This window comes from Xyrauchen texanus, chromosome 20 (assembly GCF_025860055.1).
Source record: "Xyrauchen texanus isolate HMW12.3.18 chromosome 20, RBS_HiC_50CHRs, whole genome shotgun sequence".
NCBI lineage: Eukaryota > Metazoa > Chordata > Actinopteri > Cypriniformes > Catostomidae > Xyrauchen > Xyrauchen texanus.
The window spans coordinates 7,388,937-7,411,297 of record NC_068295.1 but is presented as its reverse complement, the minus strand read 5'-3'; the positions used below and the strand labels follow the sequence as shown (position 1 = coordinate 7,411,297).

At 42.3% G+C, this 22,361-nt stretch overlaps 1 protein-coding gene across 1 annotated transcript; it reads right to left on the bottom strand.

Moving 5' to 3' along the window:
- Positions 1-8,430: 8,430 nt before the first annotated feature.
- On the bottom strand, positions 8,431-22,125 carry LOC127660369 (kynurenine 3-monooxygenase-like). Its single transcript, XM_052150507.1, has 15 exons — positions 21,998-22,125; positions 19,466-19,535; positions 18,773-18,870; positions 17,584-17,673; positions 16,159-16,207; positions 14,745-14,832; positions 13,499-13,664; positions 13,329-13,400; positions 11,848-11,969; positions 10,922-11,069; positions 10,600-10,657; positions 10,132-10,214; positions 9,777-9,878; positions 9,402-9,461; positions 8,431-9,307 (listed from the first exon to the last, which is right to left on the bottom strand). The coding sequence occupies exons 1-15, from the start codon at positions 22,073-22,075 to the stop codon at positions 9,167-9,169; spliced, it is 1,425 nt and encodes a 474-aa protein (XP_052006467.1). The 5' UTR covers positions 22,076-22,125; the 3' UTR covers positions 8,431-9,166.
- Positions 22,126-22,361: the final 236 nt, after the last annotated feature.

The window sequence follows — 22,361 nt, the reverse complement described above, 5'->3', positions numbered from 1 at the left end:
CTCCTGAGACCCCGCATCCGCATGCGTGGACATTACATTTTGGCTTCGCTATAGGCTATGTATAATTTGATTTTATTTAATTGGACTGATCTCAGTTCAGGAGATTCCAGGCTGTCATTAAAGGGTTAAACTTTCAACGCACCGAGTCATGATACAAAACAACATGGTGCCGATCTCAATTGAGTTTGTCTTTGGGAGAAACGGCCACATAACTACATCTGGTTAGAAATCTCATTCAGCTTTTACATTAAAATCTGTTTGAGTCAAAAGAGTAGTTTAGTTTCATTCGATATGCCATTTAAAAATGTTCACAGATTTATCGCGAAACAGCATGCTGTTAAACACAATGACCATGCATGTGGACTATAAGCCAATTTTCCATGAAATTTCCTATATTCACTGTGCATTATCACATTGATAATCAATGGATGTATCCAAAAGCTGGAAAATTTGCTTTCAGCGACTGTATATGGAGTTAGAATGAAAATAAGGTGCATTTTGAACTGTTCTGAGGCTAGTACAGACAAATAGCACAATGTAACCCGGTCACACACACACAAGATGAGACAGTCACAATGTTGGTTGAAAACCGCTTTATTAAATAAAAAAGCAGTCCAGACAAACGTACAAACAAGGGGGCAAATCCAATGAAGAGTAGTCGTGGGAAGCGTGAGGTCAAAAGCCGGGGAATCAAGATAACAATAACAAGAGGGTCGAGGACGGGAAAACAGTTAACAACTAGGGACAAGTGGGAACGGAGACAGGGGAACAAGTTGGCAAGCTAAGAGGTAAAACAGTAGGGAGGTCAAAACTAGACGAGACTAGCAGGGCAACGATACGGGAACTAAATACATACAATAACCAACCCGAGTGAAACGAAAGGGTTGTGATATATATAGGGGAACAAACGAGCGGTGCAGGTGAAACGAATAACTAGGTGATGGGACGAGTGCAGGTGTACATAATAAAGGGGTGATTGAGAAGCGCGTGAGTGCAGGTGGTCATAATGTTCAGGCTGCAGCGAGTGAGACGAGAGCATGAGTCAGAGAGGGAGAGAGTTTACTGAGCGAGAGCTCGTAATAGCAGAACGAGCGTGTGAGCTCGTGAGGGAGGAAACAGAGCGCACGAGCTCAAGGGGCGGAGCGAGGAAGCGGAAGCGAGCATGCTCGCGGAGTGTATGGGTGCGTGCTCGAGGAAGCGGAGATGGGGCAGAGGAGCGGGGTTCGTGACAGTACTCCCCCCTCTGAATAGGACGGCTCCTGACGGCCACGCTGGGTTGCGTAGCTCGAGGGAACAGAACGAGCGTGTGAGCTCGAGGGGACAGAACGAGCGTGTGAGCTCGAGGGGACAGAACGAGCGTGTGAGCTCGAGGGGACAGAACGAGCGTGTGAGCTCGAGGGGACAGAAGGCACAAAAGGGGAATGAAACAGTCCATGGGGGTCAACGGGCAGTTCAAGGCAAGGTCAGGGGGAACATAGTGGACAGGCGGGTGGTCGGGAGGTCTAGGGGGCAGCCATAGGGCAGAGACTGGGTCAGGAGGTCTGGAAGGCGACTGGAGGACAGGGACTGGGTCCGGGGTCTGGAAGGTGACCACCGGACAGGAATAGGGTCCAGAGGCCAGGGAAGAGGCCACAGGACAGGTAGAGGAACGGTAACAAGGGGAGCAGGCAAGACCCAGTGAGGAAAGGTTTCAGGGGCGGAGCCGTGAAAGGCGGAGTCGTGGAGGACTTGGGAGACTGAGCCTTGGAAGGCGGAGCCGTGAGAGACTCGGCAGGCGGGAATTGAGAGACAGAAGAGGCGGCGCCGAGGGAGGCTCAGGAGACGGAGCCGAGGGAGGTGGAGTCGCAGGAGGCCCCAGGGGCGAGGCCCTGGTGGGCTCTGGAGGTGGAGCCGAAGGAGGCTTTAGGGGCTAAGGCCTGGAAGGCTCAGGAAGTGGAGCCCATGGAGGTGGCGCCGTAGGAGGCTCCAGAGGTGAAGCCCTGGAAGGCTCTGGAGGCAGAGCCGAGGGAGGTGACGCCGTGGGAGGTGGCGCTGTAGAAGGCTCCAGGAGTGAAGCCCTGGTAGGCTCTGGAGGCAGAGCCGGGGAGGTGATGCCGTGGGAGGTGGCGCTGTAGAAGGCTCCAGGAGTGAAGCCCTGGTAGGCTCTGGAGGCAGAGCCGGGGAGGTGGCGCCGTAGGAGGCTCCAGAGGTGAAGCCCTGGAAGGCTCTGGAGGTGGAGCCAAGGGAGGCTTTAGAGGCGGAGCCAGCAGGAGGCTCCAGAGGCGAATCTCTAGAAGGCTCTGGAGTCTTAGGGAGCAGAGCCGTAGGGAGGCTCGGGTGGTGGAGCCGTGGAAGGCTCGAGAGGCGGAGCCGTAGGAGGCTCGAGAGGTGAATCTCTAGAAGGCTCTGGAGTCTTAGGGAGCAGAGCTGTAGGAGGCTCGGGTGGTGGAGCCGTGGAAGGCTCAAGAGGCGGAGCCCTAGGAAGCTCTGGAGTCTTTGGGAGCAGAGCCATGAGAGGCTCGGGAGGTGGAGCCGTAGGAGGCTCTGGAGGGGGAGCCGTAGGAGGCTCGGGAGGCAGAGCCATAGGAGCCTCTAGTGGCCGAGCCCTGGGAGGCTCGAGAGGCTTGAGGGGGAGCCCTGAAGAGACTCTGAGAGGGGGAGCCCTGAGAGGCTTGAGAGGGGAGGAGCCCTGAGAGACTCGAGGGGCGGAGCCCTGAGAGGCGGAGGAGCCCTGAGAGACTCGAGAGGCGGAGCCCTGAGAGGCTTGAGGGGGTGGAGCCATGAAAGACTCGAGAGGGGACGCCCTGAGAGGCGGAGGAGCCCTGAGAGACTCGAGAGGCGAAGCCGTGAGAGGCTTGAGGGGTGGAGCCATGAAAGACTCGAGAGGGGACGCCCTGAGAGGCGGAGGAGCCCTGAGAGACTCGAGAGGCGAAGCCGTGAGAGGCTTGAGGGGTGGAGCCATGAAAGACTCGAGGGATGGAGCCCTGAAAGACTCGAGAGGCAGGCCGTGAGAGGCTTGAGGGGTGGAGCCATGAAAGACTCGAGGGATGGAGCCCTGAGAGACTCGAGAGGCGAGCCGTGAGAGGCTTGAGGGATGGAGCCCTGAGAGACTCGAGAGGCGGCCGTGAGAGGCTTGAGGGGTGGAGCCATGAAAGACTCGAGGGATGGAGCCCTGAGAGACTCGAGAGGCGAGCCGTGAGAGGCTTGAGGGGTGGAGCCATGAAAGACTCGAGGGATGGAGCCTTGAGAGACTCGAGAGGCGGCCGTGAGAGGCTTGAGGGGTGGAGCCATGAAAGACTCGAGGGATGGAGCCTTGAGAGACTCGAGAGGCGAGCCGTGAGAGGCTTGAGGGGTGGAGCCATGAAAGACTCGAGGGATGGAGCCTTGAGAGACTCGAGAGGCGAGCCGTGAGAGGCTTGAGGGGTGGAGCCATGAAAGACTCGAGGGATGGAGCCATGAAAGACTTCGAGAGGGGACGCCCTGAGAGGCTTGAGGGGTGGAGCCATGAAAGACTCGAGGGATGGAGCCCTGAAAGACTCGAGAGGCGAGCCGTGAGAGGCTTGAGGGGTGGAGCCATGAAAGACTCGAGGGATGGAGCCCTGAGAGACTCGAGAGGCGGCCGTGAGAGGCTTGAGGGATGGAGCCCTGAGAGACTCGAGAGGCGGCCGTGAGAGGCTTGAGGGATGGAGCCCTGAGAGACTCGAGAGGCGAGCCGTGAGAGGCTTGAGGGGTGGAGCCATGAAAGACTCGAGGGATGGAGCCCTGAGAGACTCGAGAGGCGAGCCGTGAGAGGCTTGAGGGGTGGAGCCATGAAAGACTCGAGGGATGGAGCCTTGAGAGACTCGAGAGGCGAAGCCGTGAGAGGCTTGAGGGGTGGAGCCATGAAAGACTCGAGGGATGGAGCCTTGAGAGACTCGAGAGGTGAAGCCGTGAGAGGCTTGAGGGGTGGAGCCATGAAAGACTCGAGGGATGGAGCCTTGAGAGACTCGAGAGGCGAAGCCGTGAGAGGCTTGAGGGGTGGAGCCATGAAAGACTCGAGGGATGGAGCCATGAAAGACTCGAGAGGGGACGCCCTGAGAGGCGGAGGAGCCCTGAGAGACTCGAGAGGCGAAGCCGTGAGAGGCTTGAGGGGTGGAGCCATGAAAGACTCGAGGGATGGAGCCCTGAAAGACTCGAGAGGCGAAGCCGTGAGAGGCTTGAGGGGTGGAGCCATGAAAGACTCGAGGGATGTAGCCCTGAGAGACTCGAGAGGCGAAGCCGTGAGAGGCTTGAGGGATGGAGCCCTGAGAGACTCGAGAGGCGGCCGTGAGAGGCTTGAGGGGTGGAGCCATGAAAGACTCGAGGGATGGAGCCTTGAGAGACTCGAGAGGCTGAGCCGTGAGAGGCTTGAGGGGTGGAGCCATGAAAGACTCGAGGGATGGAGCCTTGAGAGACTCGAGAGGCGAGCCGTGAGAGGCTTGAGGGGTGGAGCCATGAAAGACTCGAGGGATGGAGCCCTGAGAGACTCGAGAGGCGAGCCGTGAGAGGCTTGAGGGGTGGAGCCCTGAGGGACTTGAGGGGTAGAGCTCTGGGAGGCTCGTGAGGAGGAGCCCTAGGAGGCTCGTGAGGGGCCCTTGGAGACTCGGTGGAGGCGGAGCCCGGGAGGGCTCAGAGGGGCTGAGAGCAGAACCCGGCAGAGCCGTGGGAGACTCTGAGGGCGGAGCAGAACCCGGCAGAGCCGTGGGAGACTCTGAGGGCGGAGCAGAGGTCTGCAGAGCCGTGGGAGACTCTGAGGGCGGAGCAGAGGTCTGCAGAGCCGTGGGAGACTCTGAGGGCGGAGCAGAGGTCTGCAGAGCCGTGGGAGACTCTGAGGGCGGAGCAGAGGTCTGCAGAGCCGTGGGAGACTCTGAGGGCGGAGCTGAGGTCTTGAGCACCAGACGAGACTGGGGAGAAGGGGCCCTCTTCCTTCTCTACGCCTTCGCCAACAGGGGACGTGGCCATGGGGACGGTCGAGGCTACAGGCGCTGGCTCAGGGGGTCGAGGCTACAGGCGCTGGCTCGCTGACCGTGGCAGACATGGGCGCTGGCTCACCGGCCGCGGGCAGGCAGGGGCGCTGGCTCGCTGGTCGCGGGCGGGCATGGGCGCCGGCTCGCTGGTCGTGGCGGGCATGGGCGCCGGCTCGCTGGCGCGTGCCAGGCTTCGAGGCTGGGGCCGTGACAGGCCTCGGACTGGGGCCGTGTCAGGCTTAGGGACTGGGGCCGTGACAGGCCTCGGGACTGGGGCCGTGGTAGGCTTCGAGACGGGGTCTTGGTGTGGAGCGCTGGTTCAGTGTCTGCCTCCCCACAGTGAACGAGGAACCAGAGTACAGTAGGGCGAGGTCAATAAACTGAGCCAGGTTAAGGGGCAGCGACCACCAGGCATTAATGATGAGGTTGGCTCATTCAGACCACATTGGAAAATGGTCTTCAGAGCCACCTCATTAAAATTCACCTGGTATGCCAGGACACAAAAATCCATAATATAAGCCTCCACGGTTTGGCTCCCTGACGCAAACCCACGAAGTTGGGCCGCTGGGTCCATAATGCCGAGGGCGGGTTATGGGTTACACAACCGCTGCCTCGCAGAAAAACCCCTTGGTCAGCGTCCGAAGAGCCGCCAAACCTCTCAGGGGTTGAAGGCTCACGGCGCCAGAAATGCGCTGGAGGCATAAACGGGCTCAGGGGCAGACACAGGTGAAACAGTGTGACATAAATCAGACAACGCACATACCTGCTGCCCCTGGGCCGTGGAGCTTGGTCCTGCCTCCAAACTGTAGCTCCTTGCGCCGAATGTGACGTGCCTCTCCGCTCTAGTGAGCTGCGCGAAACATCCGCGTGACGCATTGTGACTGTCTACGGTGAGGTTGGTTATTCTGTAACCCGGTCACACACACACAAGATGAGACAGTCACAATGTTGGTTGAAAACCGCTTTATTAAATAAAAAGCAGTCCAGACAAACGTACAAACAAGGGGCAAATCCAATGAAGAGTAGTCGTGGGAAGCGTGAGGTCAAAAGCCGGGGAATCAAGATAACAATAACAAGAGGGTCGAGGACGGGAAAACAGTTAACAACTAGGGACAAGTGGGAACGGAGACAGGGGAACAAGTTGGCAAGCTAAGAGGTAAAACAGTAGGGAGGTCAAAACTAGACGAGACTAGCAGGGCAACGATACGGGAACTAAATACATACAATAACCAACCCGAGTGAAACGAAAGGGTTGTGATATATATAGGGGAACAAACGAGCGGTGCAGGTGAAACGAATAACTAGGTGATGGGACGAGTGCAGGTGTACATAATAAAGGGGTGATTGAGAAGCGCGTGAGTGCAGGTGGTCATAATGTTCAGGCTGCAGCGAGTGAGACGAGAGCATGAGTCAGAGAGGGGAGAGAGTTTACGAGCGAGAGCTCGTAATAGCAGAACGAGCGTGTGAGCTCGTGAGGGAGGAAACAGAGCGTACGAGCTCAAGGGGGCGGAGCGAGGAAGCGGGAAGCGAGCATGCTCGCGGAGTGTATGGGTGCGTGCTCGAGGAAGCGGAGATGGGGCAGAGGAGCGGGGTTCGTGACACACAATGGATATTAAGTCATTCTCTAATTAAGGAGCAAGGGAGCATCCTACTGTATAGTTTTCCTATGCAGCCAAGTGCATTTACTCCTAACATCCAGTCAAAAGTGTAGTTTTGTTTGGCCCACTCAACATGTTTGGCAGACATCGAACAATGGTGATCAGTTCATAGATTCAGAATTTTTCATGCAAACTTTTATTTTAACATGGTTGGCAGTGATTGGATGATGCTGGCCATTAATTTGAATCAGAATTATTTATGTTAATTTCTGATGTAATGTCTGTCATGTCTCAAAAACATGAATTACAAACACTCCAGGAAACATAAAAACCAAAAAGGTTGGTATTATTTAAAATTTCATAACTTAGTGCCACTGTCCACATATGTGGACATCCATTTTCAGGAAAACTATTTGGTCTAAAACACACACACATATATATATATATATGATCAATCAAACAAGATCAATCTATAATCAATATATATACAGTATATATATATATATATATATATATATATATATATATATATATATATATATACTGTATATATATTGATTATAGATTGATCTTGTTTTAGAAACAACACTGCATATGATATTTAGGTTTTTCAGAGAAAGTATTTTTAACATCTGTATTTTTTCTTACTGTACTGACAGATTTTAATCCAAGTAATCCAAAGTATTTAGAATACGTTACTGACCTTGAGTAATCTAAGAGAGTAAACAACAAATTACATTTTACAGCATGTATCCTGTAATCTGAAGTGGAATACATTTCAAAAGTACCCCTCCAAACTCTGTATATATATATATTGGCATGATTCTTAGGGGCTACTAGTTACAAATCAAAAAGGGGAATGGAAAATGCACACAGCAGTCACTCTCGGGGCTCAGGAGGTTAAATAAAGTATGTAGACACTTGTTCATTGTCAAACGTTAATGGAACATTTTCATGAACTACATCTGTGGCTTCTCAACGTGGACACCTGTGTGAACTTGAAGGGAACTGACTTCATGTATCCACTAAAATGTCCCAGTTTGTTGAAAGTACTTCCAAAATTAAGGAAAAGTGAAGTTCTGAGAAAAGTTTTTTTTTTTGTTTTGTGATTTGATGAAATTCATGTAAATTCATGTGAACATGGGAAATTCATAGCGGGCGGCTGTGGCTCAGGTGGTAGAGCGGGTCGGCTGCTAATCACAGAGTTGGTGGATTGATTCCTGGCCCACATGACTCCACATGCTGAAGTGTCCTTGGGCAAGACCCTGAACCCCAAGTTGCTCCCAATGGCAGGCTATCACCTTGCGCATAGCTGCCATTGGTGTATGAGTGTTTGTGTGAATGGGTGATTGGGACTGTGTAAAGTGCTTTGGTAACCTCTTAAGGTTAAAAAGCACTATATAAATGCAGACCATTTACCATGTATTTTTAAGCGTGGCTTATTTGTCCAAAAGTCTTATTGGGATCACTGTATTTACAAAAAATAAAATAAAAGCATGCTGAGAAACACATGATTAAAACTGCCATTTCAATAAGACCGACTGCCTGTTTGACTAGTTAAGGATGGGAAACATTGCTTGAGAGAGGGCATCTGTTATCTCATTCATGGATTATGAGTTGCAGAGGATTTGTAGGTTAAATGAAAGTGAGAATGAATCTGAGATTTTACATTACAAGGCAAGACCATCATGAGGACTTAACATTTCATAAAACAAAATAAAAATGTTCCAAAAATTTTTTTTGTAGTACTGTAAGTGAGAGATGAATAGACAGGCTCATGTAGCAACCAGCATTTGCTTTTAACAAATGAATTATTTCAGACATACTGAACTCATTTTATTTTGAGTATAAATACAATAGACAAAACATGAATTACAGAAATTACTTTGACATTTTTTTAAATTAATTATTAAAAACTGAGAAATTATATCTGGCTGTAGGCTACTTGGTTAGATATTACAGTATTATTCCACACCCAAACATATGTGGTTTTATATATATATAAAGTAAATCCAAACCTGATTAGACAGGGCCAGGCAATAAAAATTAAAATACAATAATTTTGATAGTACAACCATAAGACTGAACCATTATACAGTATATATGTTGGAATGAGCTTGTCGTGATGAAATGTCATGACCACGTAACATCAGTAAACTTGGTCACTTTCATGATACGTGCAAGAAAGAGACAGTTTACATGGAGGAAATTCCACACACAGGAATTAGGTGGGTAAAGCATGACCAGACATTTATCCAAATTGCATCACTCAAATCTTTACGGCTCAAATAATAAAACGGATTTACCAAATAATTAATGTGAGTGCTTTTACAAAAGTATGAGCTATAAATTTCTGCCTTTAAGAAGCGATTTGTGCTTTTAAAAAAATTAAGAATGAGTTTTAAACAAGAGGATACAGCAAACGCTGTGATGGAGCTTAAATTGTATCAAACCCCCGAATATTCCTTTTAGACTTTAATTTCGGTCCACTGCTTGAGTCCTGTTGGCAGATATATGAATGGTCATCTTGGTCATCTTTGCTTAGATAAGGCAACTACTACTAAACAACAATGCATTGTCCTATGCATTGTTATTCTCCCTGTTTTAGAACCATTTTAAAGCAAGCGCACGGTTCCACAAGTGCTCTGCAGAGATGTTGGGGAGTTTGTGAGAGTATCTGACCAATAGATATGCCCCTACTGTTGCGGACACAACTCCAGACACCCACAGACCCCGAGTGATCAACTGCAAAAGGCAAGAGATATATTTACTGATGGATCAGTTTACATTACATTTGCATTGTTAAAGGAGGTTCATCAAACATTCTCAAACTATTCACCTTATCTTGCCAATGCCAGCGTTTCACAGCTTCATGGTATCGTGTTCTGGTGAATGTGACCTAAGAGGAAAATAATGAAACATATGAATTACTGGAATGCCATATATTCACCCTCATGTTGTTCCAAACCAATATGACTTTCTGTCTATCAAGGAGTATAAAAGATGTTAGGCTATTCACTTTCATTGTATGGATTAAATTGATTTGTTAAAGTTCTGCCTAACATCTCCTTTTGTGTTCCACAAGTCATCAGAGATTGGAACCATATGACAATGAGTAAATAATGACAGAATTTAGATTTTTGGCTGTACTATCCCTTTAAATAATATTCAACATTATACAGCTAACAACATAAAATTATCCAAAAGGTCTCACCATTGTATAAAGTGGGATGATTGTTTTTGGCATGATGAAGTGAAGGGTGTTGTCCAGGTATTTTCGGAACAGGAAGTATTTGGAATTTACATGTGCCCTCATCTAAAACACAAAGCCCATTGTGAGTGCAGCTGGTGGTGATATTTAATGGTCTAGAACAGAATTATAATGGAAACTGGTAATGGTTAAAGGTGAAAATTATTTCCTGCCTCTAAAAATCTTTTGTCAGACAATGTAGCAAGTTGCACAACAATGTAAAATGAACTACACTTTTAAAAGATCTGGGAGGTCTTATGGGAGGTCATCTGACTGCATCAAGTGTTCTGATATAATTTTGTTGAATTTAATGGCCTACCTCTATGTAGTTGTACATGGCCAGGTCAGCAATGGCATGATCATCAGGTACACGAACACTGGTGTATTCTTGGAGTACAGCAGCTGCAGGTATATGAATGAAAATGGTTACGGCATCCGTTATAACTCCAATAACATTTTGCACAAGAAATGAACACTTTTTATACACCTGCAGTTTGAGACTAAATATTTCGCCTCCTGGTCTCTCTTTGTTCCCTCAAGTTTCTTAGAAATCTGATGTCATATTATGCTAATTTTATTAGCATTTAGGCCTACTACTAATTGGCGATCAATTATCTTTGCAGTGGCATTTGTTGCTGTGATTATATGGATAAAATATAAAACAATGACCAATGATGATTTTTTTATATTTCAAAGATGAATGTACTTTGATCATTGAGCGTAAATAAATAAAAGGAATCTAAATTATTAAATTAAATTCAGTTTGAATTTTCTTCTGTAGTCTTACCAAAGTCTTCATTAAAGTGTTCCATAATCTCGTCAAAAACTAAACAATCCTCAAAGCCCTGTGAATAAACAGTAAAGTTATGAACATTAGTCATGTTAAATGTAAAATAAAATTTGTTTTCTCATTTGCTGCTGTAGGATATTATTCATGATCATTCAAATTCTTTGTATAAACTTTCAAGGGTCCATTTAGTACAGTTTCAACTGAATCTATCACAAGATGTTGGCTTTAAATGTTTTCAACTTGTGTTGCTTAAACTTTGTTTTACTGCTAAAAGTAGGTTAATCAATTTTTATTTGTCAATAAATCAAACTCCTCTTACAGCGTTCATGCCTTGACCATAGAAAGGTACGACAGCATGAGCAGCATCTCCCATAAGGACACACTTATCAAACAGATGATACGGGGAACACTTTACTGAGACCATGGCCTGAGCCGGCAGCTGGAAGAAATCCCGTTTTAGAGCATCACTGTAAAACACAAACACTGTGTATAGCCTATAAACTTAGTACATGTATGTGAACATATCACACATGTATACATATAGGCCTACTGTATATATCTGGACATACAATTATACCACCTATTTTTGCTGTACTTTGTTGCATGATGACTCACTGCTTAATTGTGTTAATAGTGACATTTTATGTATATACATATTAGTATTATTAAAGCCACCATTAATTAAAAAAGACTACATTTAGGGGGCCTGGGTAGCTCAGTGGTAAAGACGCAGGCTACCACACCTGGAGTTCCCTAGTTTGAATCCAGGGTGTGCTGAGTGACTCCAGCTGGGTCTCCTAAGCAACCAAATTTTCCCCAGTTGCTAGGGAGGGTAGAGTCACATGGGGTAACCTCCTTGTGATTGCTAATGTGGTTTGCTCTCGGTGGGGCGCGTGGTGAGTTGTGTGTGGATGATGCGGTTGGTGGCGTGAAGCCTTCACGCGCTATATCTCCGCGGTAACGTGCTCAACATGCCAACATCGTACCGCAGTCAGCCTTTATCCCTCTCAGAGGCTTGATTAGCCTGATAAGTGGCCGGGTGTGTAGAATCACGACCCGGTCCCGCCCTCCGCCCTGTCACAGTTTGAAATGACTCACTATCCTCACCAGTGTCAGCTCAGTACTGTAATGTATCTACCCATCACCTGCAGCATTCATATTAAAGAAACTGTGTGTATGTTAGACTGCAACTCTCAAGAACTGAGAGTGATAAAACAGTAGAGGTAAAGAGAGCGCTATACTCACACTCCTATTAGAGGTATAGAGTCAGGGAAGTATTTCTGGAAGAACTGAATGACCTCGTCACCAGTGTGAATCTTCTCAAAGTCTTCAAAGGGCATGAAGAGGGTGCATGTAAACGTCCTGTCCTTCAAAACGAGAAATCAAAGAAACAATGTTTTCCATGAGGAAACTACAGCATATAACCAAAACAAAAGAATGCTTTTGGAGGCCAACGTCAAATTATTGGGAAACAACTTTCATCAAACTGAGTATTCATAAGCCAATGAAGATATTATTACAAGGGCTGTCAAATTTAACACGTTAATTCAGTGCAATTAATTCTATTAAATATAATCTGTTAAAACGATTAACGCTATTAATCATGTCCCTGCCCAGACCGTAATAAAGAATATCGGAGCAAATCAAGATTGAAGTACCACCTGTTTTCATCAAGGGGCAGTAAGCGAAACTCCAACGTGCAGCTGTTCAGACAGCAAAATCACACTCAGGCTTGCTTGACACCAGCGACAGCACAAGATGAGAATATATTCTTGCATTCAAACAGCTGGACAGAGCGCTATTCTGAATGCAGGGACCTTGAGACGTGTTTTTATACATTTCATACTACGTTTAACTTGACACAGTGACCTAAAAACGCTGTTTATGACTCGATGCAACCAAAGTGAGATGCTCCATAAGCATCCGTCTTATGCATGTGTACATAGACGTATCCTTAGAAGAAGCCCTTATAAAAAAAAAAATATCTTGGACAGACTGAAAAATTTAACTCCAAATTGGATTGCTGAGATCTGTAGGCCAATGATAGGCTTATGTTTCATAATATGGAAATAAACCATATTTTGCATTCTAAAGCCACTTTTTGTATTGTCTTTTCAATGCTTTACTCGTCTTCCACAATAATGTAATTAATTTTAATTGTCTGAATTATTATATTTATAATATATATTATATTTATAATTATTTCAATTAAATTATTTATAATTATTTAATTATGTATTGAATTATTGTTACTTGGGGGCCTTTGTCTGCAAATATTTTTACATGTGATTCATTCCGAATAATTAAATCAATTAATCAGCATATCATGTAATTAATTCTATTATAAAAATCGAATAGATTGACAACCCTAATTATTGCCAGAAATCTAATCTGCTGGAATAAATTAAAATGATCTGTCAGAACAACATGATGGAGAGTAAATGGTGACAGAATTGTACGTTTTGGGTGACCTATGCTTTTCAGATCTACTAATTAGGACAACTTTACAGGGAAAATTTTTATATTTAATATTTACTGAAAAAGGCAACCTTAACCACACAAATATAAGCATTTTACAATGTTTGAACAAATGTCAACTAGTCCTACTTTTCCAGATATTTTTTTGCATTGTATGTCAGAGGTTATTTATTTACCATAATAGGTAAATCATAAAAATTACGTTAATAATAATAATAATAATACATACAATTATGAATTGACCTCACCAAGTTGGGCAGGGCGATCATCATAAAAGTGTTCCTGGGCCAAATGTGCAAATAGTTGGGCTCCATCGCAAACTTACAGGACAGAAAGAGAGAGAGAAAAAGATGTGATCACAAAAATGGAGGGCAGGTGTGTAAGGTGGATTTCCATTGGACATTTCTGTTATACTTACCTCTCCATCAATGGGAGGCATAGTAAGCTCCATGTACCCATGGGGAATGTACGTCTGGCTGTAATTGAAACGACTCTGCCGTAGGAACTGCTTCCTGACGGCAGAGAAAGCTCCATCACAGCCTACAATCAGATCTGCCTGGATCTCTTTCTTATGGCCATCAGGTCTGTTAATAACAAGATAATTTTATCTTATTTTTTTGCCAATCTATTAATGTATTAATACCTAATTCATACCGAAAAGCTCTAAAATTTAGAAAAAAATATTTCTGAAATAGTAGGATTTGAATAAAAGGTTTAATTTGTATTTCTTTAAAAATGCCTTGTTATGGGGGTCTGGGTAGTCACGAGTTCGAATCCAGGGCATGCTGAATGACTCCAGCCGGGTCTCCTAAGCAAACAAATTGGCCCGGTTACAAGGGAGGGTAGAGTCACATGGGGTAACCTCCTCGTGATCACGATTAGTGGTTCTCGCTCTCAATGGGGCGCGTGTTAAGTTGTGCGTGGATCGCAGAGAATAGCATGAGCCTCCACATGCTGTGAGTCTCCACGGTGTCATGCACGACGAGCCACGTGACAAAATGCACAGATTGACGGTCTCAGAAGCGGAGGCAACTAAGACTTGTCCTCCGCCTCCCGGATTGAGGTGAGTAACCACACCACCACAAGGACCTACTAAGTAGTGGGAATTGGGCATTTCAAGTTGGGAGAAAAGGGGATACAAATTTTGCAAAATCTGAATCTGTTATTAGGATTTATGTATATATTACATTTTCTAAGCACTAGTTCTTTTACCAATTTAAAATGCATAATTCATAATATATGCATTATTTAAAGATTACTCAATTCAGTGTGTTGGAAATGTATCATACTATTGAAATGTGTAACTCTTGTAAACTCTTGTAATGCTCTCAGGCAGCCAATCCAGAATGTACTACATTTAAAAAAAAAAAAATCTAACCAAAGTAACATACAGTACACTTAAGTATGCATGAATAGTCTTACAGCTACCGGGCCATATCGTCACCTGCACTTACAGACATGTTTACAACTTTACAGGTGCTTATACTGTTAAAGAGTGTTGTAAAAAAAAAAAAACTGGCCACCTATAATGGAAATTTTCATACAAGCCATTAATTACAAGAGGAGGGAATACATTAATTTAAACTAGAAAAAAAAAAGAAAAAGAGAGAGAGAGAGAGAGAGAGAGAGAGAGAGAGAGAGAGAGAGAGAAGTTCACTGTTTACCCAATGAATGTCATTGCTCCTTTTTCTGGACTCCAGTCCTGCAGCTTGTGATTAAAGTTCAGCGTCAGGTTTGGATATGCCTCTGCCGCTGCAAAAAATCATTTTAAACGTGCATGTTTTCTTCAGTCATAAGAAATGAATAACAGATATCTATCTATCTATCTATCTATCTATCTATCTATCTATCTATCTATCTATCTATCTATCTATCTATCTATCTATCTATCTATCTATCTATCTATCTGTCTATCTATCTATCTGTCTATCTGTCTATCTCTCTATATGTCTGTCTGTCTGTCTCTCTCGCTATCTATCTATCTATCTATCTATCTATCTGTCTATCTGTCTATCTCTCTCTATATATGTCTGTCTGTCTGTCTCTCTCGCTATCTATCTATCTATCTATCTATCTGTCTATCTATCTATCTGACTGTCTATATGTCTGTCTGTCTGTCTCTCTCGCTATCTATCTATCTATCTATCTATCTATCTATCTATCTGACTGTCTATATGTCTGTCTGTCCGTCTGTCTCTCTCGCTATCTATCTATCTATCTACCTATCTCTCTATATGTCTGTCTGTCTGTCTCTCTCGCTATCTATCTATCTATCTGTCTGTCTATCTGTCTATCTGTCTATCTATCTATCTGTCTATCTCTCTATATGTCTGTCTCTCTCGCTATCTATCTATCTGTCTATCTCTCTATATGTCTGTCTGTCTGTCTCTCTCGCTATCTATCTATCTATCTATCTATCTGTCTATCTCTCTATATGTCTGTCTGTCTGTCTGTCTCGTCTATCTCTGCTATCTATCTATCTATCTGTCTGTCTATCTATATTTCTGTCTGTCTGTCTGTCTCTCTTGCTATCTATCTATCTATCTGTCTGTCGGTCTGTCTGTCTGACTATCTATCTGTCTGTCTGTCTCTCTGTTTGTCTGTCTATCTATATGTCTGTCTGTCTGTCTGTCTCTCTCGCTAGCTAGCTATCTATAAATCTATCTGTCTGTCTGTCTGTCTGTCTATCTATCTTTCTGTCTGTCTGTCTGTCTATCTATGTCTGTCTGTCTGTCTCGCTATCTATCTATCTGTCTGTCTGTCTGTCTGACTGTCTGTCTGTCTATCTATCTATCAATCTATCTATCTATCTATCTGTCTGTCTGTCTATCTATCTATCTATCTATCTATATGTCTGTCTGTCTCTCTATCTATCTATCTATCTATCTATCTATCTATCTATCTATCTATCTATCTATATGTCTGTCTATATGTCTGTCTGTCTGTCTCTCTCTATCTATCTATCGTAAAGTATTCAAAGTCCATAAGACCTACAAAGCCAACATTCAATGTTTGTCTTGATGACCTTTCCTTTTCAAGTTCTATTTTAAATGTATAATTGGTTGAAAGTACATCTACCTTTTAGCAGTTCCTTGTTTAGGTTGGCTCTGTCCACAGAAAGGATGTACTACAAAAAGCAAAAAACATCACTGAACAAACATGTTTAGGTTTGGGTTTGTGTTCAGAAGGAACATGACAAATATAACCTGGATTACCTGGATTATCAGTAATCTTTTGAGACTGAAATGGTGGATTAATGACATTTTAGATCTTTGCTGCATTAATGCTGTAATAGATATGAAGTTCACTCATCTCAAAGGCACTATAATCTACAGCTTGTCATTGCGTTGACAAAAGCACCATGATGCTGATCCCAGGCATTATTTTATCACTTTCTCTTTGTGTTTTTGTGAGGGATTACACAGCAGTAGTAATAAGATAATGATTGCAGTATAGCTCAGTGTCTGTTCATCTGTTTAAGTCTTGCTGTGATGATAATCCCTGCAGATATGAAGGTCACTGTCAAAAAAAAGTGTAATTTGAATGATAAAAGACTGTAAAAATTCTACAGTAAAACAAAACTTTAATTGGTTAACGGGTAGTTACCTTAAAATATACAGTAAAAATTGCTATATGTTTAAAAAGACAATACATGTAGTTTTATGGTAAAAAAAAAAAACATTTCTGTATAATTAACAGTAAAAATGTATATTATGTTTAACAAGAGAGTACATGTACATGTACTCTTCTGATGAGGCGCGCGAGGGATAAAGCGGCCGGTGACGATGGTTCGAGAGAGAGAGAATTACGGGCATGTCCGTCATGTGTGTGTTTATGTTTGTGCATTTGGATGGAGTTTAATTAAATTATCATTTATGTTGACAAGCCGGTTCTCGTCTCCTCCTTGCCCATCCTTTAACAGTGTTACACTAAGTGAAACAGGATATCCAACAATGAAAAATGTAGGGCTGGCCCCAATTTTATCTTGCAGGATTGGATTGGATCTTCAAAAGTTGGAAAAGTGATTGGAGTCCAGGGGTTGAAAAATAATAGTGCTTGGTGACAGGGGTGGACAGTCCATAGGGAGAACCGGGACAACCATATTTTCCATTAGACTGGAAACCCAATAAAAGGTGTGGTAAATACAAAATGTGGATCGGCAGATTTCTCACAAAAAAAGGCAAAAGATGGGGGAAAAAAGGTATTCCAAAGTCCTTATTGCCCCTATTATCTGTGCATTATGATTGTAATGATTAACATACTAGTTTACAAGGAGAAGGTTGTATATTGACTCTGCTGGTGTCACAGGTCTTTGTACTTATATTATGTGTCAACCGCAAATGGACTCGCAAGTGCATGAAAGCATATCTGATATAAATGTCCTCAACTAGGTAAATAACCCCATTACTGTGCAATGACTTGTTAAAGACATTAAAGACTATTTTGTATGTGTGTTGGAGGTACTATCAGCACATACTGTATTTGTGAAATTGAAATTATTACCTGTCCCTTCCGTCCGTAGGGTATAGGAGAACGTTTTCCGTTCACATTGTGAATCATACGGGCATGCATCGGAATGCCTTTGGAGACTATCTAAAAAGAAAACACATTTGACAAGATTTGACTGCTCAAGACAGTTTATATCAGCAAACAATGGCTTGTGGGAACAAAGAACAGATTTTATAAGACATCATAAGTTTAGAATGCCGTTACTTTTCCCCAAACTGTAATTTGTTGGTATTTCAAATAGTATGATTTAAACCAATTAGGACATGTTCCTGGATCAACATTCCTATTAGAAACCCATAATCCAAACATTACCTAACCTAATCTAACCCTAAACAAACTCTAATGTCAGATTAGATCCAATCTGACTGGTTGAAAAGAATGCTGTTGAAGCCTGACCTAAGCATAACCCTTCTCCTGAGTTAATTTGATTGGTGGATCAGTTCATATCCTACTTGGGTAAATCATATAATGCATTTTGAATAAAAGGGCTCACAGCTGCCCTATCCACCCATGGCCCATCCATCCATCCATCTTCTGCCTCTATTGCTTCAATCTAACTCTGTCAGATGTTAAAACTAAGTCATGCTAACTCTAGGTTCTGTTATGCTCTATTCCTGATCTGGCATTTCAGGCTCTGTCATGCTGAAAAGTCTTACAAGTGTAAATAACCAGATCATAGAGACCCTGGACTCTATGTCCTCACTTTAGGCCAACAAAATACATTACTAATACTATCTTCCAAACCTCAGTACTTTCTGAATTAACAGTAAGTTTGAATGTATAAGTATAGACTGTTATTATTATTATTTGACCTTGTTTCACATGGCCACACTTCCTCATGGCAAGTTCCTAATTTCCCTCTGTAGAGAAGCTTGAGAGACTGGCTCAGCCAATACAGAACTCATGATCTGTTCCAGAAAATGTGGCTTTACTAGTTGCCAGCAGGTGAAATGTTTTTATTCTTGTGAAGAATAAATACCCAACACAATTTGGATAAAAGTGCCTGCTAATGTTACCACATACTCAATATACTGTAGTGTGTATTATGTGGTTACAATGTCTTATTAGTAACACAAATTGATGTCAAATAAGAATAAATTGGCCCTACAGACACAAAACTGTGCAATAACTTTCACAAGCAACACAGTTAAATGCAGATTGAGTAAATGTGGACTAAACAAACCTTATCCTCCATTCCCACATGTTTCAAGGCCTGGCGGCCCCTATGGGAGAGGGCCAAGTTGATGCTTCGACCCTTTACGACTTTGGCCGTCCGAATATCTAACGGGATTAAAGTTCAAATGCACAGGTTACAAAAACACAACTTAAGGAGCAATTTGAAACCTTAATAGTAAATTTACAAAATGAGAATGTGGTTTTCTACAGTGGTCCAGAAAGCCCATTTATAAAAGTATGAATGTCATTGCATTAGGTTAATTATTAAAGCAAGTTTAATTTATTTCAAAGACAGTACAAGCTCACTTTTCAGGTAAAGCATTTCACAAAATTAAGTTTGTTTTTAGGTTTTAAATTGCAAAGCAATAGACAGTGGTTACTGTGCTTGGACACCTGTGAGAAAATGAGGGTCTTCATACATTCTCTAAAAATGACTTTGACACAGCGCAAAAATGGCTCAGAGAGGTAAAGTTAGTTCTGAGGTAGGCTGTAGCATCATTTGATTGCAGATGCCACTTGGTTTTATATTTTGCAATGTAATGCAATGGCATTTAGACATTTTTAATTATGGCTTAAGTGTCCAAATACCTATAATTGTCCGAAAGTCCTTCAACAAGATTATAACTTACTTCAGATGTTGACTTCTAAATCACTGTATCAATCAATGTTTACAAAGGAACAATAAACGTGTCTTCTTCACCTTCTCGGGATTCAAAGACTGCGACATGAAATCCACGTTTTGCGAAGAAGCAGGCGTTCAAAGATCCAACCTAAATTCAGAGGATTAGAATAGACTACAATAGCAACATCTGTGCATGCACTAAAAGTACCAAAGTACTAAATAATATGAGGTTGAAGGTCAGTGCCAAAGTGTCCATTTTAAAAATGTATCTGTCTATAAGTGACTTTTTTATAATGTCACTCCGTAAAACAAAGTGAGAAAGGCCAAAATATCTTTAACCTTAAACGCATACCTCGGGTGTGTCGGGTCTTTAGTGACCTGGGACCTCATTCCACCCACTGTACCTCATCCATTATTAGGAGTTGTGCCCACACCTCTTTAGTATCCCTCAATCTTTTTCTTATAAATAGTGTAACACACACAAACACACACCCACAATTGTACAAGGGCTTTAAACATGTATAGGGTTATTAGAGACCCCAGATATGTAATAGTGTTGTTTTGTTTTGTTTTTTGCACTTCCATAAATTATATTTGTATGATTATTTCATATCTATATACGTTTACTGTCACATGATATATATTTAATTGTTTATTAAAAGAGAAATGAATACTATATTCAAACAAATAAATACTATATCAGGTTGATTTTCTGTGCAACGATAGGGAATGATCAGTATCCCAAATGCATTTACACATAGTATTATAAATGCTATTTGTTATGTAAGGTGGCGGTGTTGTTTCAGTGGTTGACTTGACATTTGACATTGCTAGCTGACATAGAAACAACATGGAAGTAAACTATAGCAAGTACAACCCATGAAATGTATGATATGACTATTGTCAATTGGGTGTACAGTACTGAAATTATGTAAGTTGTGCATCTAATTAGACTCAAAAATTGCCTGAGAAAATAATTATGTGTAGCTCATGTGTAGGTCTTATGTGTTATGTGTAGCAGTGTGTGTTTAAAAGTCAATTGTGCCTCATGAAATTTCAGTGTGAAAGTAATGAATCCTGATTTGTCCTGATTTGTTAAATTATCTCTTTGATATGTGAAAAATAATCCATCAAACTATTTTATTCTACTATTTTCCAATTGTCTTGAAAATATTTTGAAAATGTTATACTCTCTGGGCTTTTTGTATCTCCATTTGTGGTAGATATCTCTAAAGACCTGAATATGTAAGCGAGTTTGTTAAAATTCCCATGCAGTTAAGAGTTAACAGGGAAATGTCAAAACTCCCTAAATTTATGTTTTATTTTAAAAGAAACTTTACACCCTAGACAGAGTTAAAGTTATCAAATAATGTGATAAATTACAGTATCTTACAGTATCTGATAAATATATCAGCATTATTTTTTTGTAATAAAAGACTCGATTGGTGCATCCTGAAAAGCAATGAGAAAAGTAAAAGTTGCCACGTGAAAATGCCATTTATGCGCTGAAGGTAGGACTAAAATTTACACATGATTAATGAGACTAAGAAACTTTAATAGTCATTAAAATGAAAATTAAAAGAGTATGAAGTTAAAGTATTTTCTATGTGGTAAAAATGCCCAAATGTAGGTCAGGAGATTTGAGATTTTCTGATAGTTGGTTGGGACATGTCCCTACCATCCCTCCCTCAATCTACGCCTATGTACTAATTACATTTTCTAGTGTAATTAGATTACTGCACTAATTACTCTGTCTCTACAGTAATTGCATTACTTATAACTAATTACTTTCTAAAACCCTTATCAACCTTGTCCAGATGAAAAATACAAGGATAGGCATGAAGCTGTTCTTTTAATTCTTTAAAATAAATCATATGAAATCAAATTAATTATTCATGAACTGGCCAAAGAATTTAAGGGGGCAGTATTCAATTAAAAAACATCTATTTTAACATTAGATGTTAAATTTCGATTTTAAATTCACTATTGTTTTATATAGAATTATTCTATAGTCTATACAGTATTTAACGTAATTTCATAAGAAGTAACTAATTAAATCAATAGTAATCCCTTACATTATTTTTCAATGAAAAGTAATTTAATTACAGTATTTAATGACTTAGTAATGTATTACACCCAACACTGATCAGGACACTTGAACTTAAACACACTGGATTCTTTCATTGATATTAAATTCTGAGATTTGATCAAGGTAAATCGTAAAGATGCCCATGCCATATGTGATATTTACATATGTTTCATAATCACTTTGTAAATCATTACCATGCTCCTCATGTCTGTTATATTAGAATGAGCCAACTATCTCTGACTTAAAGATACTGACAATAATAAGTCACATTGTAAAGTATTTTTTTCATTTGTTATATAGGCTTTATACAACCTTCCAGCCAACATACATAAGGTGTGTGCAGACTTTTTTTTAATCATTTTGTGATTTTGTTGTCCTAATTTGTCCATTTTTTGCCTGTGCGTGATTGTTCAAATACACAAATGTCCTGGCAGATAAATTGGTGTAGAGGGATACAGATAGTATGCGTTATAAGCATTTTAAGATATGTAATCGAGTCATAAAGATGAAGTGATTCTCACCAAACCGCCTCCCACCACCGCTATTACTTTGCTCTGACTGCAGCTTGACTCGGATGTGTGTGAGGAAACTGTCTCCATGTTTAATGCTCCTGAGATTTTAAACGAGTTTAATAAGTAAAAATGATCTGCTGGTGTCAGACTGTGAGTGACTGAGTTTCTGAGAGTATTTAAGCAGTGTGGTTATGAAGGAGGGGCGATACAAAGTCAAGTCAAACATCGACCGTCAGATCAACCCCCATTAAAACTCCTGTACCTATGATCATTAAACCCAGCTAAACACTTCACAAACAAAAATGCCGTTTGTGTTTAATGCCATGGGAATATTTGTATTTCCAAAGAACATAAACTGATTTAATCTTGACAA